Source organism: Populus alba, chromosome 6 (assembly GCF_005239225.2).
Source record: "Populus alba chromosome 6, ASM523922v2, whole genome shotgun sequence".
Taxonomy (NCBI): domain Eukaryota; kingdom Viridiplantae; phylum Streptophyta; class Magnoliopsida; order Malpighiales; family Salicaceae; genus Populus; species Populus alba.
Window position 1 is genome coordinate 10,320,428 of NC_133289.1, and position 22,313 is coordinate 10,342,740.

The 22,313-nt window shown below is 35.5% G+C and overlaps 4 protein-coding genes across 18 annotated transcripts; 2 read left to right on the plus strand and 2 right to left on the minus strand.

Moving 5' to 3' along the window:
- The first annotated feature begins 483 nt into the window (after positions 1-483).
- LOC118048343 (uncharacterized) lies at positions 484-8,571 on the plus strand. 4 transcript variants are annotated; one of them, XM_035057969.2, is made up of 17 exons: positions 484-762; positions 922-1,027; positions 2,943-2,988; positions 3,072-3,229; positions 3,419-3,536; positions 3,677-3,759; positions 4,070-4,129; positions 4,313-4,555; positions 5,101-5,197; positions 5,451-5,501; positions 5,622-5,702; positions 6,027-6,098; positions 6,744-6,806; positions 6,925-7,077; positions 7,828-7,885; positions 7,971-8,023; positions 8,127-8,571. In XM_035057969.2, exons 2-17 carry the CDS (start codon positions 927-929, stop codon positions 8,202-8,204), a joined length of 1,515 nt encoding a protein of 504 aa, XP_034913860.1. In that variant the 5' UTR covers positions 484-762; positions 922-926; the 3' UTR covers positions 8,205-8,571. The 4 variants fall into 4 exon arrangements, with proteins under 4 accessions (XP_034913860.1, XP_034913859.1, XP_034913861.1 ...); XM_035057968.2 differs by having other exon boundaries at positions 484-685; XM_035057970.2 differs by having other exon boundaries at positions 699-838.
- A 989-nt stretch (positions 8,572-9,560) lies between these two features.
- On the plus strand, positions 9,561-10,720 carry LOC118048342 (thioredoxin-like 3-3). The gene is made up of 3 exons (XM_035057966.2): positions 9,561-9,743; positions 9,853-9,878; positions 10,323-10,720. Exons 1-3 carry the CDS (start codon positions 9,606-9,608, stop codon positions 10,540-10,542), a joined length of 384 nt encoding a protein of 127 aa, XP_034913857.1. The 5' UTR covers positions 9,561-9,605; the 3' UTR covers positions 10,543-10,720.
- Positions 10,713-12,753, minus strand: LOC118048341 (S-adenosylmethionine synthase 4). Its single transcript, XM_035057965.2, has 2 exons — positions 12,579-12,753; positions 10,713-12,214 (listed from the first exon to the last, which is right to left on the minus strand). The coding sequence occupies exon 2, from the start codon at positions 12,199-12,201 to the stop codon at positions 11,029-11,031; it is 1,173 nt and encodes a 390-aa protein (XP_034913856.1). The 5' UTR covers positions 12,202-12,214; positions 12,579-12,753; the 3' UTR covers positions 10,713-11,028.
- A 471-nt stretch (positions 12,754-13,224) lies between these two features.
- LOC118048339 (protein PTST homolog 3, chloroplastic) lies at positions 13,225-20,679 on the minus strand. 12 transcript variants are annotated; one of them, XM_035057962.2, is made up of 14 exons: positions 20,149-20,668; positions 19,930-20,049; positions 19,394-19,554; positions 18,997-19,314; positions 18,625-18,903; positions 17,284-17,494; positions 17,005-17,065; positions 16,851-16,901; positions 16,692-16,745; positions 15,810-15,929; positions 15,266-15,390; positions 14,605-14,656; positions 14,131-14,286; positions 13,225-13,622 (listed from the first exon to the last, which is right to left on the minus strand). In XM_035057962.2, exons 1-13 carry the CDS (start codon positions 20,280-20,282, stop codon positions 14,188-14,190), a joined length of 1,785 nt encoding a protein of 594 aa, XP_034913853.1. In that variant the 5' UTR covers positions 20,283-20,668; the 3' UTR covers positions 13,225-13,622; positions 14,131-14,187. The 12 variants fall into 12 exon arrangements, with proteins under 12 accessions (XP_034913853.1, XP_034913852.1, XP_034913850.1 ...); XM_035057961.2 differs by having other exon boundaries at positions 18,625-19,269; positions 20,149-20,675; XM_035057959.2 differs by having other exon boundaries at positions 18,625-19,311; positions 20,149-20,675.
- Positions 20,680-22,313: the final 1,634 nt, after the last annotated feature.

Consider the following 22,313-nt stretch of genomic DNA (forward strand, 5'->3'; position numbering starts at 1 on the left):
ATGATCAGGGTCACGAATTTGAAAAGGGAACATGAGTTTTTTATATATAAAAAAAAGCTTTATAATTTTTTTTATTTTTTATCGAGTTATTCCAATATAATGATCTGAGTTGCGGATTTAGAGAGATATCTTGAGTTTGCTTGACCTTGATTATCAGGTTTAGCTGTTTATTATGCTAACTCGGGTTAATTAATACCAGTTTGTTTTTATCATTTTTTATCCCATTTTATTCTTCCATATTAAATGGATTGAGAATTAAAATATATAGTTTGTCCCCTCTTAAAAAAAAAAAATTATCCCTATATTTTTCTATTTTTTAAAAAAATTTGATCAATCTACTATTATTTTTTATTTTTTTTTATAAAAATAAAATAAAAATATCCTATTGGACCTGGGTAAAAGATAATCTAAGAATATTATTATTACACGCACACGAGACAAGTCAAGTCTTCGTATTCAATTTACGTGCCAAACCCGTTTTCCTAATTCCGTTTCAGAAAAATCTGAATAAAAATCATTCACCATTTGTAGCTTCCAACTTGTTTCAGATAAACAATCTGTGGCAACTAAGGGGCACGTCTTTTGTTTTGTTCCAAAATACCCTCTCCCTCCCTCCCTCTCCCTCTCCTTTTTCCTTTTTCTTTTCTTTTTATTTTTTAAGGCCCATAAATCATATAGAAAGAAGGTTGGGTCTTTATCTCTCTGTATGCATTTCTTACAAGTTTCATACTTGTTTTGCGGTAGACTTTTCAGTCGAACAGGGTGAATTTCATTTCAAGTTTCTGCAAAATCTAATTGAATCTACAACAACCCATTTGCTAAATTTACCTCAATTTCAGTTCAGAAAAGTTTAATTTGAGTTCTTTTGAATTTACGGAACCCCATTTATTTGTTTATATTTATATGATTTTTGTGTATCAGGGAAGATGGAGATCGATAAAGCAATCAGAGAAAGTGATGATAGGAGGCTTAAAACCAAGTACAACAACGCCATTTATGTTATCAAAAGAGCTCTTGCTCTATACTCGTGAGTTTTTTATTTTCTCTTTCTTTGACTGATTTCTTCTAGTTTACCTTACATAAAAGTTATGATCTTGGTTAGTATTGAACTGGGTTTGAAATTCTGTGGTCATGCTTCTAAAATATCAAGTCAATGGAAAAGAACAGCAAGATTTATGCTGTTTGGATATTACTAATAATAAAAAAGGATGAATGAAACAGATTCAAGGATATGTTCTTGGTTGAATAGAGAAGAAAATTTTGAATTTTAAGTAAGTTTTTATTTGCATGCAGTTTGGTGTCAAGAGTAAGGGTGAAATGGAATCACTCATTGGATATCATTCATCTTAGTTCCTTTTTTATCTTTAATAATGGAAAAGATTTGTTGGCTTTAATGTTTTCGGAACCAGTTTAGTTCTCTTTAACCTGAAATAATTGAATGTGAATGACTAAGAATCATTTAAAGCAGTTATTTCATATCAATGAAAGGTTTATCTCTGAAAGTGGTAGAAGAAAGTGAATCAGTATGCTAATTCCTCATCCCCCAATCAATCCTTCCCGTTGGGTTATTGTCCCAATAAAAATAAAACAAAATAAATAATTGTAGGAGTAAAATCTTGATAGAATTCGAAAAAGCAAGCAGCAAGTACAAGACAATAATAATAAAAAAATGTATTTTTTTTATAGGATTAGATTAAACAAATCAAATATAGGATTAAACAAAAGGATTCGCAAATAAAAGTGCTAATGCTACAACCAGTCCATAAATTGTTAAAGCTTCCATAAAAGCCAGACTAAGCAATAAAGTACCTCGTATTTTTCCCTTTGCCTCGGGTTGTCTCGCGATACCTTCTACAACTTAGCCCGTAGCAGTACCTTGACCAACCCTAGGTCCAATAGAAGCAAGCCTAACGGCCAACCCAGCAGCAATAACGGAAGCGGCAAGTGATATGAATTCATTGAATATCAAATTTTTTTTATCAATTCATTGTATTTTTTTTCTTTTGTTTTGTAAAGAAAGCTGAAATGTGTTTGCATGAAGGCATTTTGATTATTCTCTTTTGGATCTAATGGGTGGTATTTCTTGTCGATACTTGCCTGGATTCTTGTGATTCTTTAATTAAATGGTTTTGCCGTGTGTTGCTGCTGTTGTTGGTTTTTTGAATTAGCAATTACATTCCTTTTGGGCATTAATACAGGCATGACAACAGCTGCCAGTTTAGTAGATTTTTTTGGGGACAATTTTCTTGTCAAATAACAATACAGGATTTTTATCCTCTGACTGTCTATTGAATGAAATCTCTTACTATACCTAATGCATAATAGTTATTAGGGATTGATTGGAGTTTACTCAGTAAATAAAGTAATTCACTTATTAATTACAAGATTTTTTTAAAATCCAACTTATTGGAGGGTGTTGTTGTTCTTTTATTTTTCAATTAAAATTCATGGTTTTGTGGGACTGGTGGGAATTTTTTTGAATCTTATTTAGGCAGAAGTGAAAATTCCAATGGGATAGAAATACCTTTCAGAAGTATCATTGGCTGATCAGTTCCTCAGACTATCTTCTTTTATGCAAGACACCCAAAAATGCATTTTATTGGTCAAAGGCAGTAGTAGACTGCATTTTACTATTATTTTACAGGAAAACACCCCTATCCCATATCTTGATTTAGACAACCTTTTCTTTTGGGCCTGGTTTGTGAAAATAGTACCTAATGTATGCTCACATTGTTAATTGTTAATTTGGAGTTTTTATGATTTCTCATACATTCACATCCAAGCAAACATCAAGCCTGTATAAAATTGACACAATGTTTAGTGCTCTAAATGCATGGGTTTATGGAATAGCCTTTTTTATTTATTTATCTTTATCCATTCATTGACTGCACACATGTATGGTGCCTGATACTTGTAAGTTCTGAAACTGTTTTATTCTGCAGGATTGAGGAGGTTGCCTTCAGCTTCAATGGAGGAAAGGATTCAACAGTAGGATTTCTTCCATATTTTCTCAAGCAATCCTCTTGTTATCTGTTGTCTTGTTAATGATGACATTAAACTTGTATGTGCAGGTTCTACTGCATCTACTCAGGGCTGGCTATTTTTTGCATAAAATGGAGCAAAAATGCTCTAATGGGGGTCTGACTAGTTTCCCAATTCGAACAATATATTTTGAAAGTTCTGCTGCTTTCCCCGAAATCAACTCATTTACCTATGATACTGCATCAAGGTGAGAAGCTCTTTTTATGTGCCATGCAAGGAGTTGAATACTTGTTGATAAAATGTTTGTGCAAAGTAACGTCATTATTTTAGGCTTGTTGGAAGCTTTTACACGTTAGCTTATTTATTCATGTTAAATTACTTTATATGAGCACTATTTGGGTCAATTTATTTATGTTGAATTACTTCCTATGAGCAGCTATGGTTTGCAACTAGACATCATTAGTTCAGATTTCAAGTCTGGCTTGGAAAAATTACTGAAGGCTAATCCAATTAGAGCTATTTTCCTTGGTGTTCGAATTGGTGATCCTACTGCGGTATGTTTAACACTTAACCTTGAAGAAATATAGCTATGTGGTTTCCTACTGTGAGATCCTTTCTGCAATTTTGTGTGCCTTATTTGGAGATTGAGCACAGACGTGTCTGACAACATGAGGTTTTTCCTTGAATCATGCAGGTGGGCCAAGAACAGTTCTCCCCTAGTTCACCTGGATGGCCACCATTTATGAGAGTGAATCCTATCTTGGATTGGTCATACAGGTGGTCATTTAACACTAGCTATAGATCACCCCATTCCTATTTTTCCTTTGGCATTCAATCATTAATATGTCAGTTTTATGCATCTGTTAAATGCATCATCATTTTTTTTAAAGAGCATCTGTTAAAATTATGTGGAAAGCGTTTGCTGCAATTGCTGCGTCAATCCTGCCTGCCCTTACTTGCATTGCCATTATGTCTTCATATCTCTGAAATTCTTACTGTGATTGAGTGTGAACATGTTATCTCTTCCTGCATTTATCAGGTTGGCATATATTTCTGGGCTTCTGACTTATTTATGTTTCTTTTGCAGAGATGTTTGGGCTTTTATCCTAACCTGCAAGGTCCAGTACTGCAGTCTTTATGATCAGGGGTAATGTTTCTCTTATATAACTTCAAATACTGATCTTATTGTTCAAATATATTATTGGTGCAAACATTGCTTATTAATTTTGTTAGTTACTGCTTAAAGCTAATAAATAATGCATTCTCTCTTGTACGGTAACTGGTTTCCACTTGTTCATAATAACCTGCATGTTCTTTTTTCTTTCCCCAGATACACTTCAATAGGGAGCATACATGACACAGTTCCAAATGCATTGTTGTCCATCAGTGACTCCTGTTGCAAAGAAAAATTCAAACCCGCATACTTGCTTTCTGATGGAAGATTAGAAAGGGCAGGGAGAGCAAAAAAGTTTTCTTCTTCCAGTAATGCCGATGGTAATGGCTCAGGGAGTGTGGATTCACATAAAAGCAGCTTGCTCGTAGCCTCAGTCATTGCTGTGGGGGAAGAGATTCTGTAAGTCCCTCATTGGTAGACACATGTTTTTTGTATCCCTGCTAGTTTCTGCAATTGTATATTAGTTTTTGTATCTTCCTCATAATCTCGGGATTTTCCTCATTTGGTACTGGCAATTCATCTAACAATTAAGTGGTGGTTGGTTTCTGAATTTTTACCAATTTTATTCAACTATTAAGACATTTTCTTGGGTATGATAACCTTTCCGCTCACTCTAGTTTGATTTGCTGATTTTTATTTATCATTCATTAGATTATGATTTTCATGATCTGTGTTCAAGTTTGCATTAGCTCATAATCCCTCAAATTGTCTTAATGTCTTTTCTTAGACTGCACACAAGCGTAACAAATTTGACAATTGTGGGCTATATTTATTGTCAAACATTTAGTGGTCATGCATGTAATGGAGACATGAACAAGAATCTCACTATCTGGCTAAAATATTTGGGTGTGTTTGCATATTTTAGGCCCTTTATATTTTATTATTTCTACTACCAGCTGTTATTGCTGAAGTTTCTGGTACTTGTTGTCTGTTCCATAGCTCAGGTTCGGCACTGTTGAGGATCAACTGGGACCTTCATTGCGTAGAAAGATCCATTCCATTGGTTGGTCGGTACCACAAACTGTTGTTGTCCAGAATGATGTGAGTTATCTTCTATTGAAATTATCACTAACTGCTGTTGGCTGGTACAAGTTTTAAGCAGCATATCTGTTTGTATGTCATATGTAGAGGGTGGATCTGGTTTGATATTTAAATAGAAGATTTTGTATAAATGATATGGTTTGTGTTCTTTGTTAGATGACTTATGACTTATTTGGGCTTACATACAGAATTCAAGCATTTGAATTTCTTATTTTCACTTGAAACTCATTTTGTGGATTTTTCTTTGTACCAGAAAGATTCTGTGGCTGAAGAGGTTGAGCGACGGAAATCTACCAACGATATGGTATATCCTCGCATTCTGTGAAAAGATGTCCTCTGTTGATTTCCATACTGATATAACCAAGTTAATTGGGGCTTTGTCTTCTTAGGTTCTGATATTTTAATGTCTACTCAATCCTCGTAGGTTTTTATATATGGAGGGGTGGGCCCATTGCACTCTGATGTTACCTTAGCAGGTGTTGCAAAGGCTTTTGGGGTTCGTCTTGTGAGTTTGCCTCCCCCCCCCCTCTCTCTTATCCTTTATCATAAGCAAGATCTATCGATTAGCTACATTCATTCTATTTGGTCTGTACAGAATCACTCACTGTATCACTTAATGAGTGATAATTCCTGGAATTTGAAGATCTTCATTTCATCTCTTAAATTTCTTGGTTGAATCTGATATCTTGAGAAAGGAAAGGGGAAAAAAAAAAAACAGAGAGAGATAACAGCTACTGCAAAAGGGTGTCATTCAGCTTTTCCCAACTTGTTGATTGCGATGTAGCTTTAATATTTCACTAAATGTCTCTCTTAATTCTGTTCAATGTAGGCTCCCGATGAAGAATTTGAAGAATATCTTAGGCATCTTATAAGTGATCATTGCACCGGTGATCAAAATGAGGTAATTTAATATCTGCATTTAGCTCATGATTTGCTACTAGCTAGAAGAAGAAATGGGGTGTCTGTGCCTCATTCTCATTATGTGTTTATTTAACAGCTGCATTCATTTATAATGTGGAAAGATGACAATCTAATCAAGATAATGCATTTGTTGTTGTAGTATCAAATTCCCTCTCTTATGAAGATAACTTATTTGAAAATTAAGAAAATTGAGCATACACCAGAATGATCTAGATATGGTGCTTTTATTGAAAGAAAACACAAATAAGAAAAATTAAGTTCATTGAGTTTTTAACCCCCTCCAAGGGCTTACCTTGTTTTGATAACCATATCTAATGGAATGGGTATCAAATGCTTTGAAAACTTCCCTAACATAGGTGGAATCTTATCTGTCAAAGAAAGTTGGCATTCCCTAGATCTTGATGGTTATGGAGCTTGGCTCAATGCTTGGGGTTAGGTTATTAGGTTGCTTTTAAAAGAACAATGTTATTTTTTTATGACAAGGATTATATAATCCATCTGCTGGTCTCCACATTTTATCATGTGGTTTGCATTCCTGAAATTTTATCTGAATATGCAAGCCCATCAACATCTAACAATCTATGCAACTTGAATTTAATCTTGTCCCTGATTTTCATTTCTTCAGATGGCACTGTTACCTGAAGGTATCACTGAGTTATTGCATCATGAAAAGCTGGCTGTGCCTTTGGTATGTATATTGAAGCTAAAATACTGTACTTGTGATGCTGTATATTTCCTCTTGAAGAATGCAATTAATGCTATTTATGACTTGTTTGAATTTTGGTCAAAAAATCGTATCCTTTCAGATTAAGTGCCAGAATGTAATCATTTTCACAGCAACAAATGCCACTGAATTGGACAATGAGTGGGATTGTTTGATTGAATTAACAAGATCCTGTGGCTTTTTGCCAATGATGGTACCTTATGTGTCAAAGCATCTACAGACAAATCTTTCAGATGTGCGTATCAAAGTCTACCATTTCACTCAGTTTATTAACTTTTACTGTGATATGATTTGATTGTGTTTAGTGCTAGAGTTGAATCAGTTTGACTACATCCTTATTATTGATGTCCGTGAGTATTATTTTTTTCTATCTGTTCCAAGATAACTACTTACCCTGATCCTGTCATCCTTCCTGCTGCATTTATATTAGTTATACTTGGTTCTTGACTGAATTGCAATTTAACCTATTTGGTGAAGTTTTGGGTCCATGCATGGATATCATTGGCATCTAATATATTTTTCAAAATGAAAACGTATTGGCACTCCTACAAAATTACTTGTCATGAGATTTGAAGACTGTATTGTCAAGATGGTCGTCTTTGATTTTCTTCAAGGTTGGTTGACTGGATTTTGGGAATTTTCACCCATCCATACCTGGTATATGATTTCTTGGTAGCATGAGGTTGAATTGCACCAGCAAGCATGTGAACTAAGAAACATCTACCATTTATGTGGAAGCTGTTATAATTTTTGTAGCTAGTACTAGAATGTATCAGATTATTTTTTGGTTCATCGGAAGCTCAGTGGAGCCTTGAGCTACAGTCAGGAGAGTTGCCATCCCCCATCCATAAGATTTGAAAAATTTGAAGTCTTAGCCAAAATCAGAATGCTCAGATTTTGATATGCTAAATGATATTGTTATTCTTATGAAGCTAATATTTTTATGTTTGTAGCATGACTGCATAGTTTTTTTCTATAAATGCAGGTTGAAACTGCCCAACCTCTGTCAAAACTCTCTCTTGAATTCCCAGATCTAAATATTGGTAAGATACTAAGGTTCTTAGATTTGTTTCTTGGGTCATTTTTGTATATATACTGTCTCATATTGTTTCATTGTGCAAAATGAAGGGTGTTATCGCAAATCCAGAAAAGGGCCTCTAATAATTAGTTTTGAAGGCAAGGTAAAGGAAATTTTCGCTGTATTCTAACTTTTGCCATTAGAATTCGTAAGTTAGCAGTAAGCTGTTCCTATAAAAGTGAGCAACTCTTGAAAACTGATTGCAGGATCTGACACAGATTGAATCAGCTGTAGAATCACTATGCAAGTTGTTCCATCCAGGCACTTTCTCTGGGATTCACTAAGTTGATGGTTTTTCTCAATCTTTATTTCCGTTGCCTGTGAAGCTTCAGAATCTGGCAAGCTTTACCTGATAGCAGCAGCGCCTACACAATTATAGACGAATGAGATCAGAAGGGGTTTTATTGGGAATAGAAAAGAGAAAAAGCCTGAAATGGAGATGGAGAATGATGACTTTTGAATAACCTGTCAAAGCCCGTTGTAGCCGATGAGAAAACACTAGTGCAGCTTTCATGATGAAATTTGATTAAAAGAACTTCCTATTTGCTTTTAGGCAAGAGCTAAATGAACCTCACAGCTCCATTTCCCAATCAAAGGGTCTCTAGTGTTCAATAACCAGTTACTGTCGAATAATAAGCATTTCTTTCCTTATCTTCAAGAACTTTTTGGTGCTCATATTTTTTTTTTACTTTAATAATCAATACCGTGAGAATCGTCATCGGAGCTATTTGTGGAATAGATGCAGGGGCATAAAAACTGAATGCTCATGGATATATTATTAGACGAACGAAAATATCCCCTTTTCTGCAAAAGTGATCTTTGATTTTGGAACAGTGCAAAAAATTTACGAGAGGCTTTTAGACAATAACCTAAATTTTAGCGTTGTTCCCCCTGCAATTATTCATGCTAGAGAAGGTGATGACAAGGACTCCAAGCTAGCAATGTTTCAAGAAATCTCGTCTGCGAAGGATGAGCCCTTAAAAACCGTTCAACATTTGAAGACGGGTGCCACGGGTTTGGCACCGCCTCTCAATCTCAAATCCAAATAGTCAGCATCTAGTTAGTACATTCTTGCTATGGTTAGAATTTCAAGGCAACGGAAATATAGACGCATTTTCTAGTATCATAGTTTTTTTTTTTTTAATCTAGGAATGGAAATATGGTGCCTGTATTTAACAAGATAAATTAAGAATATCTAAGCAGAAAGAAAGTTGATTATTTTTCTTTTATAAGAAGTAAAAGATAAATACTCATGTAAAATTTTATATTTTTATTTTACATATTTTTTTTTTTCATTGAGGTTAATTATGCTCACTAAATATATATGTTTATTTTCTTATAAATTAACCATGTAAACTAAAACTTTAGGGATCGAATGAAACTTTTGCATGTTTTTTTATGGAAAATAATCTATTTCTTACTTTATATCAATCCTGGTCTTGTATCTCTCAAATTGTTTTTTATTTTTATTTTTAAGAAGAAGCTAAAACTCTATTTTATAAAATTAGTTATTAATTCAATGTTGTAGTACTTAAAGACATGATGTAAGTGAGAAAACATATCTTTGAAATTGAAAAAAAAAAAAGTCATGACCGAAGTGCAAACCTTATAAAATACAGTGACCAAACAAAACATTAGACAAAAAGCATAATAACTCCGAACGGAAAAAAGAGCGGTGCAAGAAAATGGAGGATAATACAAGGAAAGGTTTAGATGGCACTGGATTGGAATTGCCAGTGAATCTCCATGGCAACCTCAAAAGTGCTTCTAGCGATCAAAGCCACCTTCGAATTCTTCACGATATCAAATCTTCCAATACCCCTGTAATTTCATCCTCTTCTCTGGCACTGTTTTTCGCCTTCAAAACCTTTTCTTCTCATTTCATTTCATTTTCACCGACCTGACTTTCTTCAATTTCTCACATGTTTGCAGGCAGTTATCAACTACGGTGCTTCATGGTACGCTCCCGCGTTCTTCTTTCTCCCTCTCCCCGCTAAACTCACCTCTTATTTATGTGGCTAATGCACGCTAGGTGTTTGATGTCAGACTTCTTTGAGAACTGTCCGTGTTTCTGCGCATAATACTAGAAATGATAGATTGACTGCACCACTGCGTTTTCAACCCAAATATCTTGTAGGGAACGAGGATTAGCTCATCCATCGGGGGCTTTTGGTATTCATATATTGTGTAACATCAAATGCCGAATCTCGAGATTTATTCACATATTTTTAGTTTCAGTAAGGGGTTCTATGTGAGACAATAGAAGGATGGGGTGGTTTTGTTACAGATCATTTACCGGCTAAGCCTTGATGCAATGAAGTGGACTTAGAAAGTTCAGACAACTTCGCTTCACGAACTGTTTAGATCACCACAACATCATTAAATATCTGTTGTGTTTTCAGGTGTCGCGTGTGCAGCCAGATTCTTCCTGCGTTTTGCCAGCTGAGTAACAACTTCCCGAAGCTTTCTTTCGTATACGCGGATATTGATGAATGCCCGGAAACAACCCAGCATATTCGCTACACACCTACATTTCATTTTTACCGCGACGGGGAAAGGGTAGATGAGATGTTTGGTGCCGGAGAAGAGCGCTTGCACGATCGCTTGTGGTTGCATTCGTGAAATATGTTATAGGATTGTTTATTATCAACCATGCGGTCGAGAAACAATTTGATTTGCACTGGTATTTTTTCAATTTTTCTGTTTAGTGTACTCAGCTTCAAGCATTGTAGACTTGTATGCGATGATTGAAATTTGAAGACTCGTATTCATAAATAAATAGATGTACAAAATAAAGCAATATTTTGTAAATGGAAACAAATAATAGCTTCAGAATCGATCAAACCAGATAAATGACACGTTGGAAAGTACAAAAAAATGTAATGAAAATTGATGAATACGGTTAACGTTTATTCCTTAATAAAGGAATAACTAGAAAAAAAAGAAGAATAAAAACTCCTGAATCCCTTCTCACTTGAACCCGTGGAACATGTTCATATCAGAATCACTTGCATGTGCTGAAGCTTCTTTATTATATCCCCCCATAAGCAGAATGATGGCTACGATGATAACCACTTCCAGGAAATGTATCAAGCCAATCCCAAAGACTTAGGCCTTGGGATTGAGAAGCTTGACAGTTTCCCATGTGAAATCTGGGTCATCACGTCCAAAATGGCCATAAGCAGCAGTCTTCTGGTACCTGGAATTGTCTCCTCTCATCAAGTCGAGGTTGATAGCAATCATTCCAGGCCTGAAGTCGAAATTCTCCTTGATCAATTCCAAGATATCCCTGTCCGGAATCGTGCCAGTCTTGTAAGTGTCCACAAAAACTGACAATGGTTCTGGCACACCAATTGCATAAGAGACCTGCACAATACAGCGCCGAGCAAGACCAGAGGCCACCACACTCTTGGCAGCCTGCCTAACAATGTATGCACCACTTCTGTCCACCTTTGTGGGGTCCTTGCCTGAGAAAGCGCCTCCACCATGAGCACCCCATCCACCATAAGTGTCAATAATAATCTTACGACCAGTGAGTCCTGCATCTCCATGAGGCCCACCAATAACAAACCGACCAGAAGGGTTGAGGTGGAAGATGGTCTTGTCATCAAGATATTGAGCTGGGATAACAGGCTTAATCACATGCTCTTTCAGGTCCGCTGCAATCTGCTCATTAGTGACATTCTCATCATGTTGTGTTGAGATAAGAATCGTGTGAACCCGGATAGGCACCATGGCTCCACCCTCATTCTTGTACTCAACAGTAACCTGGGTCTTCCCATCAGGCCTTAACCATGGGCATGTCTTGTTCTTTCTCACCTCAGTTAGCTTGGCACCAAGCTTGGTGGCGAGGACGTGAGTTAATGGCATGAGCTCAGGTGTTTCATCAGTGGCATAGCCAAACATATGGCCTTGGTCACCAGCACCAATTTCCTCAGGCTTCTTGGTGAGGTGTCCATGAACTCCTTGGGCTATGTCAGGACTCTGCTGTTCAATGTTGACAAGGACCTTGCAGTTGTCTGCATCGAGGCCAACGTCAGCTGATGTGAAGCCAATGCCCCTGCAAGTATCCCGGACAATTTTCTCGTAATCCACGTTTGCCTTGGTTGTGATCTCACCAAAGACCATGACCATGTTAGTCTTTGAGCAGGTCTCACAGGCAACCTTGCTCTCAGGGTCTTGCGCAAGGCAGGCATCAAGGATGGCATCCGAGACCTGGTCACAAAGCTTGTCTGGGTGGCCTTCATTTACAGACTCAGAGGTGAATAGGAAGGTATCCATGTTAAAACAGGGCCTGATGATCATTTGTAAAAAAAATGAAATAAGGATTTATTTGAGAAATGAAAAAAAAAAAAAAAGATCCATCAACTAATCAATCATTCTTTGATTCGCCCATTTCAAACCAACATATACCATCACTAGTAGTTGGCTTTGTATTCTGTTTCTATTTTCAAGATTTCGGAAACATTGAGAAAAATGTTTGTTTTGAAAAATGTTTCTATTCTCATCCAAACTAAATATATAAAATACCAATGTCGTCGCTTTTAATCTCTCTATATATCAATCCAATAACACAAACAAAACAAAACATGAACAGCACCAATCAATCTAAATTCTAAAATTGAAATGAACAAAACAAGGAAATTAAGGAGACTGACCTGTGATTGTATGTGCAGATCTGAAATGCGCGAGCGAGAGCGAGACTTGTTTGAGATAAGTATGCCTATATATAAGAGATAGAGAAGCGTGGTGTCGTTTGACTCGCTCTCTTCACTCTATCTCGCCTCTTTTCTCTACGATTGTTCCCCTTTGCCCGCCCTTTTCGCTTTCCTTTCTTTCTATTTATCGCCTACTTGGTTTTCTTCCGCTGTATTTTCATCCACATTCGTCACCCCATCCCATACCATTCAATATGTGGGACCATGTAGGCAGCGGCCTGGATCATCGTCCGTTTTTTTGATGATGAAAGCCTGAGATATGGTGGTTCGTGTTTGGTGGGTAGGGCCCACTCACACCAAATTAGAAAGATAGTGGAGCCCCACTTCACCCAGATCCGATCTTGACAGCGCCTTATAAGGCCGTCATCACATGGGTAGGTGGGTCCCATCTTACCTTTCATGTCACCTGGCTACTACACCTACTTTCCTTTGCTTTCTTTAATTAAAGCGGTTTCTTTTGATAAAAGAGTTTTTTTTTTTATAATTCTCGAAGTGATATTCCTTTTCTTTTTCTGTTTTTTTTTTTTTCTCTTAGACTAACACCTAAAAGAGGCAAACTTGAGAATCGAAAAAAGCAAAAATCAAGGACCGGAAAGAAATACGTCCATTTCAAATCTGATCTACTCGAGGTTTCTAATATCTCGCTAGTTAAAATTTACAAATGCATATTCAGTAGCCCATTCCTTCTCCAAATCTTGCCATGTCCCTCTAGCTAGAACAAACCTGCAGGCATGTGGCACCCCAGGAGAGCATCAACGCATCGAAGTCATCCCTATGCATAGCATAGCAAGTCTCAGGTTTCTTCTTGCTGCTAGCCAGGTTCTTGCAAGCAATGGATTTTGGCTTTATCTTGATGAACATGGAATTATAAATACTGCACAGAAGCTAAGACCCTTTCCTCGCAGCTCAAATGCTCACCATCTGCACTGGTATCAGAGAAAATGTGGAACGGATATTTCAACTACCCATTCTATCAGATCATGTCTGTACTGAAAAGGAGGGAGACTGGTTAAAAGAAAGCATATGATGTTTAAGGCAATAGAATAAATGCCACTATAAACGCAGAGAGTAATCGCTCATGGTAGCAAACAGAAGGAATAAGGAAATCACACCTAGCACTGGAAACTACCGCGATTTCCATTTTTAACAACTTAGAGGCTCGAGCTTGGACTTTTTGAAGGGAGATGGACAAGGTGCAAGTTGAATTAAGGGCTCGAAGGCAATACTAGCATGGTTTTGGAACAAGATTAACTACAATAACGCATGTTACTCTACACGGCGGAACCAAATAGAAAAGAAACAGCTTTTGTGAACTCATTGCCACTGTTAAAACTGGGTTGGATCTTGGCCAAAGATGCTTGGATCTTATCATTAAAGGTCCAAGACTGGGTTGTAATCTGATAAACAAGGGTAGAGAACAGATGCTCACCACGCCCAAATTGGTTTATGATTTGATACTCAAGAAAATGTAAAATGTAACGAGTCTATTTACCTCAAGCAGAGAAAGATTGCTAGAGTATCCTTCCACCCAGAATGCCCAAATACAATATCATCTGTTGACTCGGAGAACATTGTTACAAATTCCACCCTTGGTAACCGATTCCATCTGAGGATCAACCCTCCAATGGCCATCAACAATGAATTTTATCTGCTCAAGCATTATGTAAATTGTTCAGATAATTATTACAGATTAAATATTGCATATAACACTTTCCTGATAGAATTTGATTGGCAGATCAAGTTCATGTTATCCAAAATTTAAATTGAAGTGTAATAATTTTTAGTCTCCTATATAGCAGAACATCTTTCCCAAATGTGATGGCGTCAACATATTGAAAGGGAATATTGGAGTATTCATTTGATACATGATTCTGCTGGAAGCAAATACATAAGCTATTCCTGGTATCAAAGTTGCCTATCTTTTGAATGTAAAAATGAGGTTATAGCATTTATAAGGAGTTCACACCTCGTATAGCCCAGGATAAAGCCACAGCATTGCTGACCAGAGTCTGGATTTCCTGGGAAAACATGCATCATAGTGAGCTCTTGATTCCCTCGCAGTTAAAACAAAATACAGACTATACAACCTCTCCAGATATCAGCATAAGAAACATTTCAATATGGCAATTACAGACCATATGGCAAGCAATTGGAATAATAGCTTCATAGATTGGCAGGGGAGGAAAAAACCCGTTGACTGAACCCTATATGAAAAGACAGGAACCTGATAATTTTCCAGAGTATTCAAGTTCATATATCCACCTTTCCAAGTTACACTCTCTAATTAGAGTTTTTCCTCATTGTTGGGCGAAGTAACAGCTCATATTTTATCAAATTCATGCACTAAATAATGTCTACAAACTCCATGAATGCCAACATTATTCAACAATTGTCTAAAGAGCCAACGTTATGCCAAATGAATATATTGGGACTCAATTTGAAAAGGAATTATCTTGAAACATGATGCGGTTTTCCAAGTAAGCGATTGACTAGCAGGACATGAGACCAAATACCTACACAATCAATATATGAGGTTAAATTCACCAGAGAAAAACATTATTTAGCTCCCCAATAGTTATAATTGATCGTGTATGCAATAATTAAAAGAAGAGAGGATGTTAAAAAACCTTGATCCAAAATGATCTTTGATGCTAGAGGATGGCTGAGGATCCAGTCTAACTGGGTGATGCCAACCATTGAAGCTACCTGCCACCTCCACCATTTCACCATTCCCACAATACTGGACCTCAACCTGTAAACTCAGATCCTCACTCAGTGGACTTAACAGGTAATAATCAATGTATTGGTCTGTTTTACAAGGATTAATAGATTGGTCATTTGTTTTTTGTCCAGTTGGCACTATTATTTTCTACTTTTTCTTTCAATTTGTTGATAGAATCAGGGGGTTTCAGATATATTGGGAATCAAAGGGTATTTAATCATTTTAGGAAGTTTTACTGCAGAAAGTATAACTCTTTTAAAAAAGATTTATGTGATTATATCACTCAGAAGTAAGCAGCATAAAGTTTCAAATAGTTAGCTCCATCTCTACAAATTATTTTGTTTTATTTAATGATTCCTTTATCGGAAGCACATTCAAAATTGTTAACTACCAAGCCATTTTGTTTTTACAAAATACAGCACAGGTGCATAAAGATTCAAAAGCAGTACCTCCACTAGTCCTGAAAGGCTTTCTTCAGCAACAAGTAATTCAGCATCTTTTTCTGAGATAAGTTTTTGCGCTTTACTGATTTCTCTCTCAGCCTTGGTTTGCAAAGCAGACAAAGCAAGCTGTAGGAGAAAACTAAAAACAAAATAAATAACCGAAGAGTGCCCTCATGAGAATTAAGGTAGTGTTTGGCGTTTTGATGGTGGTTGCTTTTCGAAGTGCTTTTCACTTCGAAATGTATCAAAAAAAAAAATATTTTTTAAAATTCATTTTTGACATCATCACATCAAAACAATCCAAAAACACATAATAAAAATTAATTTGAAGCAAAAAAATAATAATTTCAATTTTTTTCAAAAGCACGGTCCAACCGCAAAAACAAACACTGCCTAAGAACTATGCATACTGTACGTGAAGAAGCAGTTACCACAATCTGCAACTAGAAAATATCTCTTTGAATTCCATTTATCTTGGGAAATTTTGAATTGAAAATAATAGTAATTGTTTTTATTCTAAGTTGTATAAGAAAACTGCAGTTTAAGGTTTTCATCAACTACCTACTATCAATAACTTACAAGCTACAGATTTATATTCAACTATACACAACCAGAGGATTACAGAACATTTATGGTCATATTGAGACCAATTCCAAGGTGATAAATTGGTTGTGTGGGGGTTCAAAGCTCATTGACATTACAGGAATTCACTACTATTCACATTTGTCAATGTTTGCCTCTCAAGTTTTCGTGTATGAAGGTATAAGCTGCGTCCAATAACCATGATGGCATTGTGTATTCTTCATACAAACCTAACTAGTTGCAATGAGTGGATGCTGAGAATGATTTCAATATCAGCCACTAGCAAGGCTACTATAGCTTACATACCTTTTCCTTCTCAATCTGTTCCTTCAACTGGGATAATTCCAACTCTTTCTGATGCTATCATACCAAAAGACACAAGAAAAAGTTCAATTATTCCATACAGCGAAACTCCATAAATTAAGAAAGCAAGATAAGGCTTAGAGAGAACGTTAAAATGGATACCAATACGAATTTGAGGTGATTAATCTCAACCTGATTGTCCTTTTTGCTCGTCTGCATTACAGAAACATGAAAACCAAGAAAATAGAATATAAAATAAGCAGGCACGAAACTTGAACAGGGTATCATAACGTGACTAGTAATGTTATATGATGACCTCTATATCCAAATCCTTATCAACGTCAGCACTAGCTAAACCTTCAGCTGGCGACTCATTCCTACACGCAAGCCAAATAGTGAAAGAGAAGAAAGAGTAGATCACAAAATTTCTCTTTTGATCCCAGTAGTTAATACAATAATCAGAAGTAGACAGGAACATGAATGAAAAAAATATTTAGAATCTTTCAACAAATTAGTTTCGTCACTAAAACTAGACAAGATGCATCTCCAAACTTTCTTTCATTACTCAAAGAATAGAAATGTACATTACACTAACCTGAGGGCCTGGCTTACTCTCACAGAAGGCACAACTTGCATGGATGTCAATAAATTTTCATTTAATGTTGAAGTAGTATCACTTTCACCAACTGCATTTTCATAGTTCTCTTCAGATGAGATCTTTGAATGATCTTCTGTCATATTTTCTGGTTCTCTAAATCCCTTGCTTTCTCCACTACCACTCCCATTTGACAAGCCATGGACATTATCTGATAATCAAGAAGCTCCACAGAGTCAGCTTCAAATTCCAAAGGCACCAAACATAGAGATCAAAATATCAATTTACCCCAAGTCAGCCAAATATATCTTAAAAGATGAATATTGATGCCAGTCTGCACACCAATGTGTGAAATCAAGTACTGAATGCATCTATATAGCTAACAAGAAAAGGCATGGAATTTGATGATGAAATGCATAGTAGATAATTCAGTTATAATACAGTTTAAATCCCAGAAGTAAAGAAAAGCCTCATTGGGGGCTGCAAATGAGTTGATGAGCCAAGTCGATACAAGTTTTCATGTAAATAGGGTTGGCTCAACTAATCATTTGGAAAGTTCAAACCCACCATGTATGTGATCAGCGTATGGCATGGAGCTGAAGCTCGACTCATTTACATTTTGTTAATCAAAGTATTGGTCTGAGCTCCAAAAAAGCTTGAGTTGTTTAGATGGACAAATGAGCCAATAAATAAGTTGAAATTCATGCCTTACATAATATGTCATGTCTCAAAATAATAACACACATCATAGGTAAGGTTATTAAAAGAATTTGTTGAAAATAAATAATTTCACAAAATTTGCAGGCTCAAAAGTTTTTATATGCCAAAACCTTAAAATAAACAAGCACAAGAATTTAAATGTTTCTAGAAAATAAAAGCTTTTGAAAGTGCCAGATCACTAGAGCTTATAAAACCAAATGAGCCTAACATCGCTCAAGCTCAGCTTCAATTGATTTGCAACTCTAGCCTCACTGCAGGACTTTGCCCACTTGGCAATTTTAAATTTCTTAATCATAATCCAACTAGGTAGAAAACATGTATCTCAAGACAGCAAACATAAAGTGAGCATCTCCCCATTTGAAGCTCATAATTTACAACACAAAATCCCACACTACAATTACACCCAGAAACATGCATGCTAAAGAAAACCAAATTTCTGGATGGTTTTCCTTGTAGAGCTTCTAGACACCATAATACATAAATAATTTACACTCCTATCAAACCATTTCTTCAATACTTTACCAATATATTTAGTCCTGCATTGAACACCTTATGTGCATGTCAGAACAATCAGTTCGTTCTGTCCTTCTTCCATAGGCCAATAGGAATTAGTTAATTTACCTTCGATGGTATCCAAATCTCCATTCTGAATGAACTGTGCCACCTTTTCCTCCAATGATGAACTGGCTGGCATGCAACTATTACTGTTATCAATGAGACCCGAAATATTTTTCACATTGGCATAATATTGTGTGTCTGAAACCCCACTTGACAATGACATTTCTCCTGCTCCAATGCCGACCTTCTCATCCTGAACTGAATCATATTTGACTTGTTTCTCAAAGGAAAAATTAGCTGAAGTTTCTACAGGCATGGAAGTATCTTCATTGGAGTTGAGATCTGGATACACATTCAAGACACCAAGATTGCTATCAGCAATGGAAACTTTGGCTGACAAGGAAAATTGATTGACCATGCTTAAGTCTTCTTCACCTTGCTGTTCCACATCATATAATGAAGTTGACATGGGATTATCTTCAACCATGCATTTAACTTCCTCATCTTGCTGTTCAAAAGTACTTAAGGATGATGACAACAATCTGTCTTCGACTATGATTTGAAACTTTTCATCTGGCTGCTCTACATCATACAAGGCCTTCTTCTCCAATGACAAATCGACTGGTGACTCTATAGGCATGCAAATCTGTCCAGCAGATTTGTGTTCCACCTCAACATTATTTCCAGAATGGTTCTTGGTGATGGTACCTTCAGTTGACAAGGAACAATCCTTCACCTTCTCGTCCTGACCTTCTAAATAATGTGAGGCTATCAACAACAATGGAACTTAAACACAAAAATTCAAGCATAGACAAAAGAAACAAGCATTGACCTGTTGCTATAATATCTGCACTATGATTGATTGCATCCTGTCCTTTAGCTAAATTTTTCTCCATATTAGGCAGCTCATCACTGTCTGATTCAGTTGAACTTGAAAGAAGATCTCTAATAAGTTTATATCCTCTCCGTCTCACAATGTTTGCCAAGTCATTCCTATGGAATATTCAGACAAATAGAAAGAAAACTATGTCATATTCGATTTCTTGAATAGAAATGACTGCATTCATGTAAGCACGAGTCCTTTCTTTCACAGAAGAACAGATGATTTCAGATAGACATCTTTCATAGACAAGTTAGGTGCTCAAATAAGCGATTATATTGATAATACTTGCCATTGAACTGTTCTAGTTATTACCATATAGTAAATGAATTCCACTTCTTAGTTGCTTAAAATTACATTAAATTTTTCTTGGACGTTCACTTCTAAAGTGAATGAAGTCCCTCAAATTTGCAAGAACTTCACAAGCAATTCAAAAGCAACATGTTAATTAGAAATGAAGTAAAGAAAGTAGCAATGTAAGAAAGAACCTTCCATGATCTTGAAGCTCCTTGATTGAAGGTACACGACCCTCTGGCAGTCCAAAAGTTGATAGAAATTCACGCAAATCATTGCAAAGCTCCACATTGTTCTTTACCTTCCGACTACCCCTAAAATCACCAGTCCAAAAAAAAAAAAAAAACCCATCAATCAGAGAAATAATAGAACCAATATCAATAACTCCAAAGAGAATCGAAGGACTAAGAAACCTGGGTTTCTTGATTGAACAAGCACAAGTTGCGCGATTTATTTCTCGTTGTTGTAGTTGTTGTTGTTTATGGTACACGAAGGGCTTGTGGTATGAGATTGAAACGAAGGATGGGAGTTTATAGAGTGTTGCCATAGGAAAAGGCGGAGTTTGAGTTTTGCAGAAATGAGGAGCAGATTTTGGTGCAGCAGTGATTTATACTCCCTTAATCATAGTGAAGAACGGTTGGGGTTCTATGCTATCCATCCAGTACTCTAGAATGACCAAGAGAAACAGAAACACTGGCGAGCCCTTTCGAGGGTGACACTGACACAACTGAAAGATTCTCAAACTTTTTTTCCTTTCAATTAAATCATTCTATAGCCATTAGATTTTAAATTATCATAAAAAATCAAATTAAAAGATAGAGAATTGAAATATGAAATAAAAATAAATATATGGCTAACCCTAAATTCATGACAACTTTAATTTAAATCCAAAAATTTATTATATTTATTTTCAGTGTCTTGAGGTTAGAGAGAAGATAGAAACTCGCTGAGAAAACACATAAAAGAAAAAAAATGATCGATTATAACAATTGTGATAATCAAAGGGGTTAATTTTAGCGTTAAAAAATTTCATTTGACAAGAACAATATGATGATAATAAATTTTTTCCTCTAAACATGGTGAAATATGCAAATCAACTTCAGTTTTGATTTTAGGATGCAATTGATTTTTATTTTTTTAGTCATTTTAGATTGTTTAGGATTGTTGAGTGGTTTATATTAATTGTTATTGTATTTTTTGGGTGAAATGGGTTAGAAGTGAGATTTTTAAAGTAAAAAACCAATATACCCTGAAATTTTTCATCCAGTACAGTGGTGGCTGAATTATAGCTAAAAGCAGGTGATCTATCGTTGGCTTAAAAAAAAAAAAAAAAACAAAAAAAAAAAAAAAAAAAAAAAAAAAAAAAAAAAAAAAAAAAAAACAAAAAACCAGCTTAGACAAAATTAAAAAAAGCCAAGGAGGGAACAAATTTTAAAACTTTCATTTGTGTTTAACCCTTTTATATCTCTTAAATCTACTAATCTCACTATCGGTTTTTAAACATTGATTCAATTAGAAATAAAATAACTAGCGGAATCACGAATTAAATCATGTTGTCAAAAGGCATATAATTGGTGATTTTTATTTTGTTGGTAAATCTTTCAGTGATATAATTATTAATAGATTTACAAATTAAAATAGCACGTTAATAAAAAAAAACTTTGTCGGCATTAATTCTCTTGATAAATTCATCAGTGATTATAACATATTACTGACAAAATAAACAATTGGTAAGTCCGTCAATGATGATATGCATATTACTCACATAATTAATTTGTTAGAGAATTACATCTAACAATGAAAATCTTATATTTTTTTTTTTCAAATTGTCAAGAACTCTACGAGGGACATAGTGTATTAGTAATTCCATTGGTTTTAAAAATTCTATTGATAATTCCATCGATGTTGTACGTAATATATTTTTTTTAAAAAAAATAAAGAATACAATTAAAAAATAATTCAAATAAAATAAAAGCTAAATTTTTATTACTAATTTAAAAAATATTAGTAAATACAATTTATTTATCTGGTGGACAGAAGCTAGAGCAGTAGACGGAGACAAATCTTTATTGGAACTAGGAGGGCGATGAGGAAGAGCACAAGTACCAGTAAGGGTTGCCAACAATTGCTCAAGCAAAGAAATTTACTTTATCCTTCAGTATGACCATTTTAGCCCTAAGTTGGGTCGTTTCAACTTGAACCTGTTCTTGTATAATCGTCTAGATAGCTGGAGTTTGATGGCTTGATATTGATTGTGAGGTCCTAACGGTCAATGCATCATGTCATGCCCGTATATTCTCGGTCGTAGTGTTAGAAATACTATAAACCTAATTTTTATCGGGTCCCCTTGTAAATCAAGCCTCCAACCACAATCTGGATTAAGTTCTGAATGGGTTAAATGATTATCCTTATATCTCTCATGCAATCAGGTATTATATGTTTTCTAGAAAAAAACAAGTTAGCAAATAAAAAAAATAATAACTTTAAAATTTTTTTGTTGAAATCCAACTTACCATGAACTTCTAGGCTTGATTATCCATGAGTTGTTGCATCCCTTTCCACCGGTCCTTATTCTAAA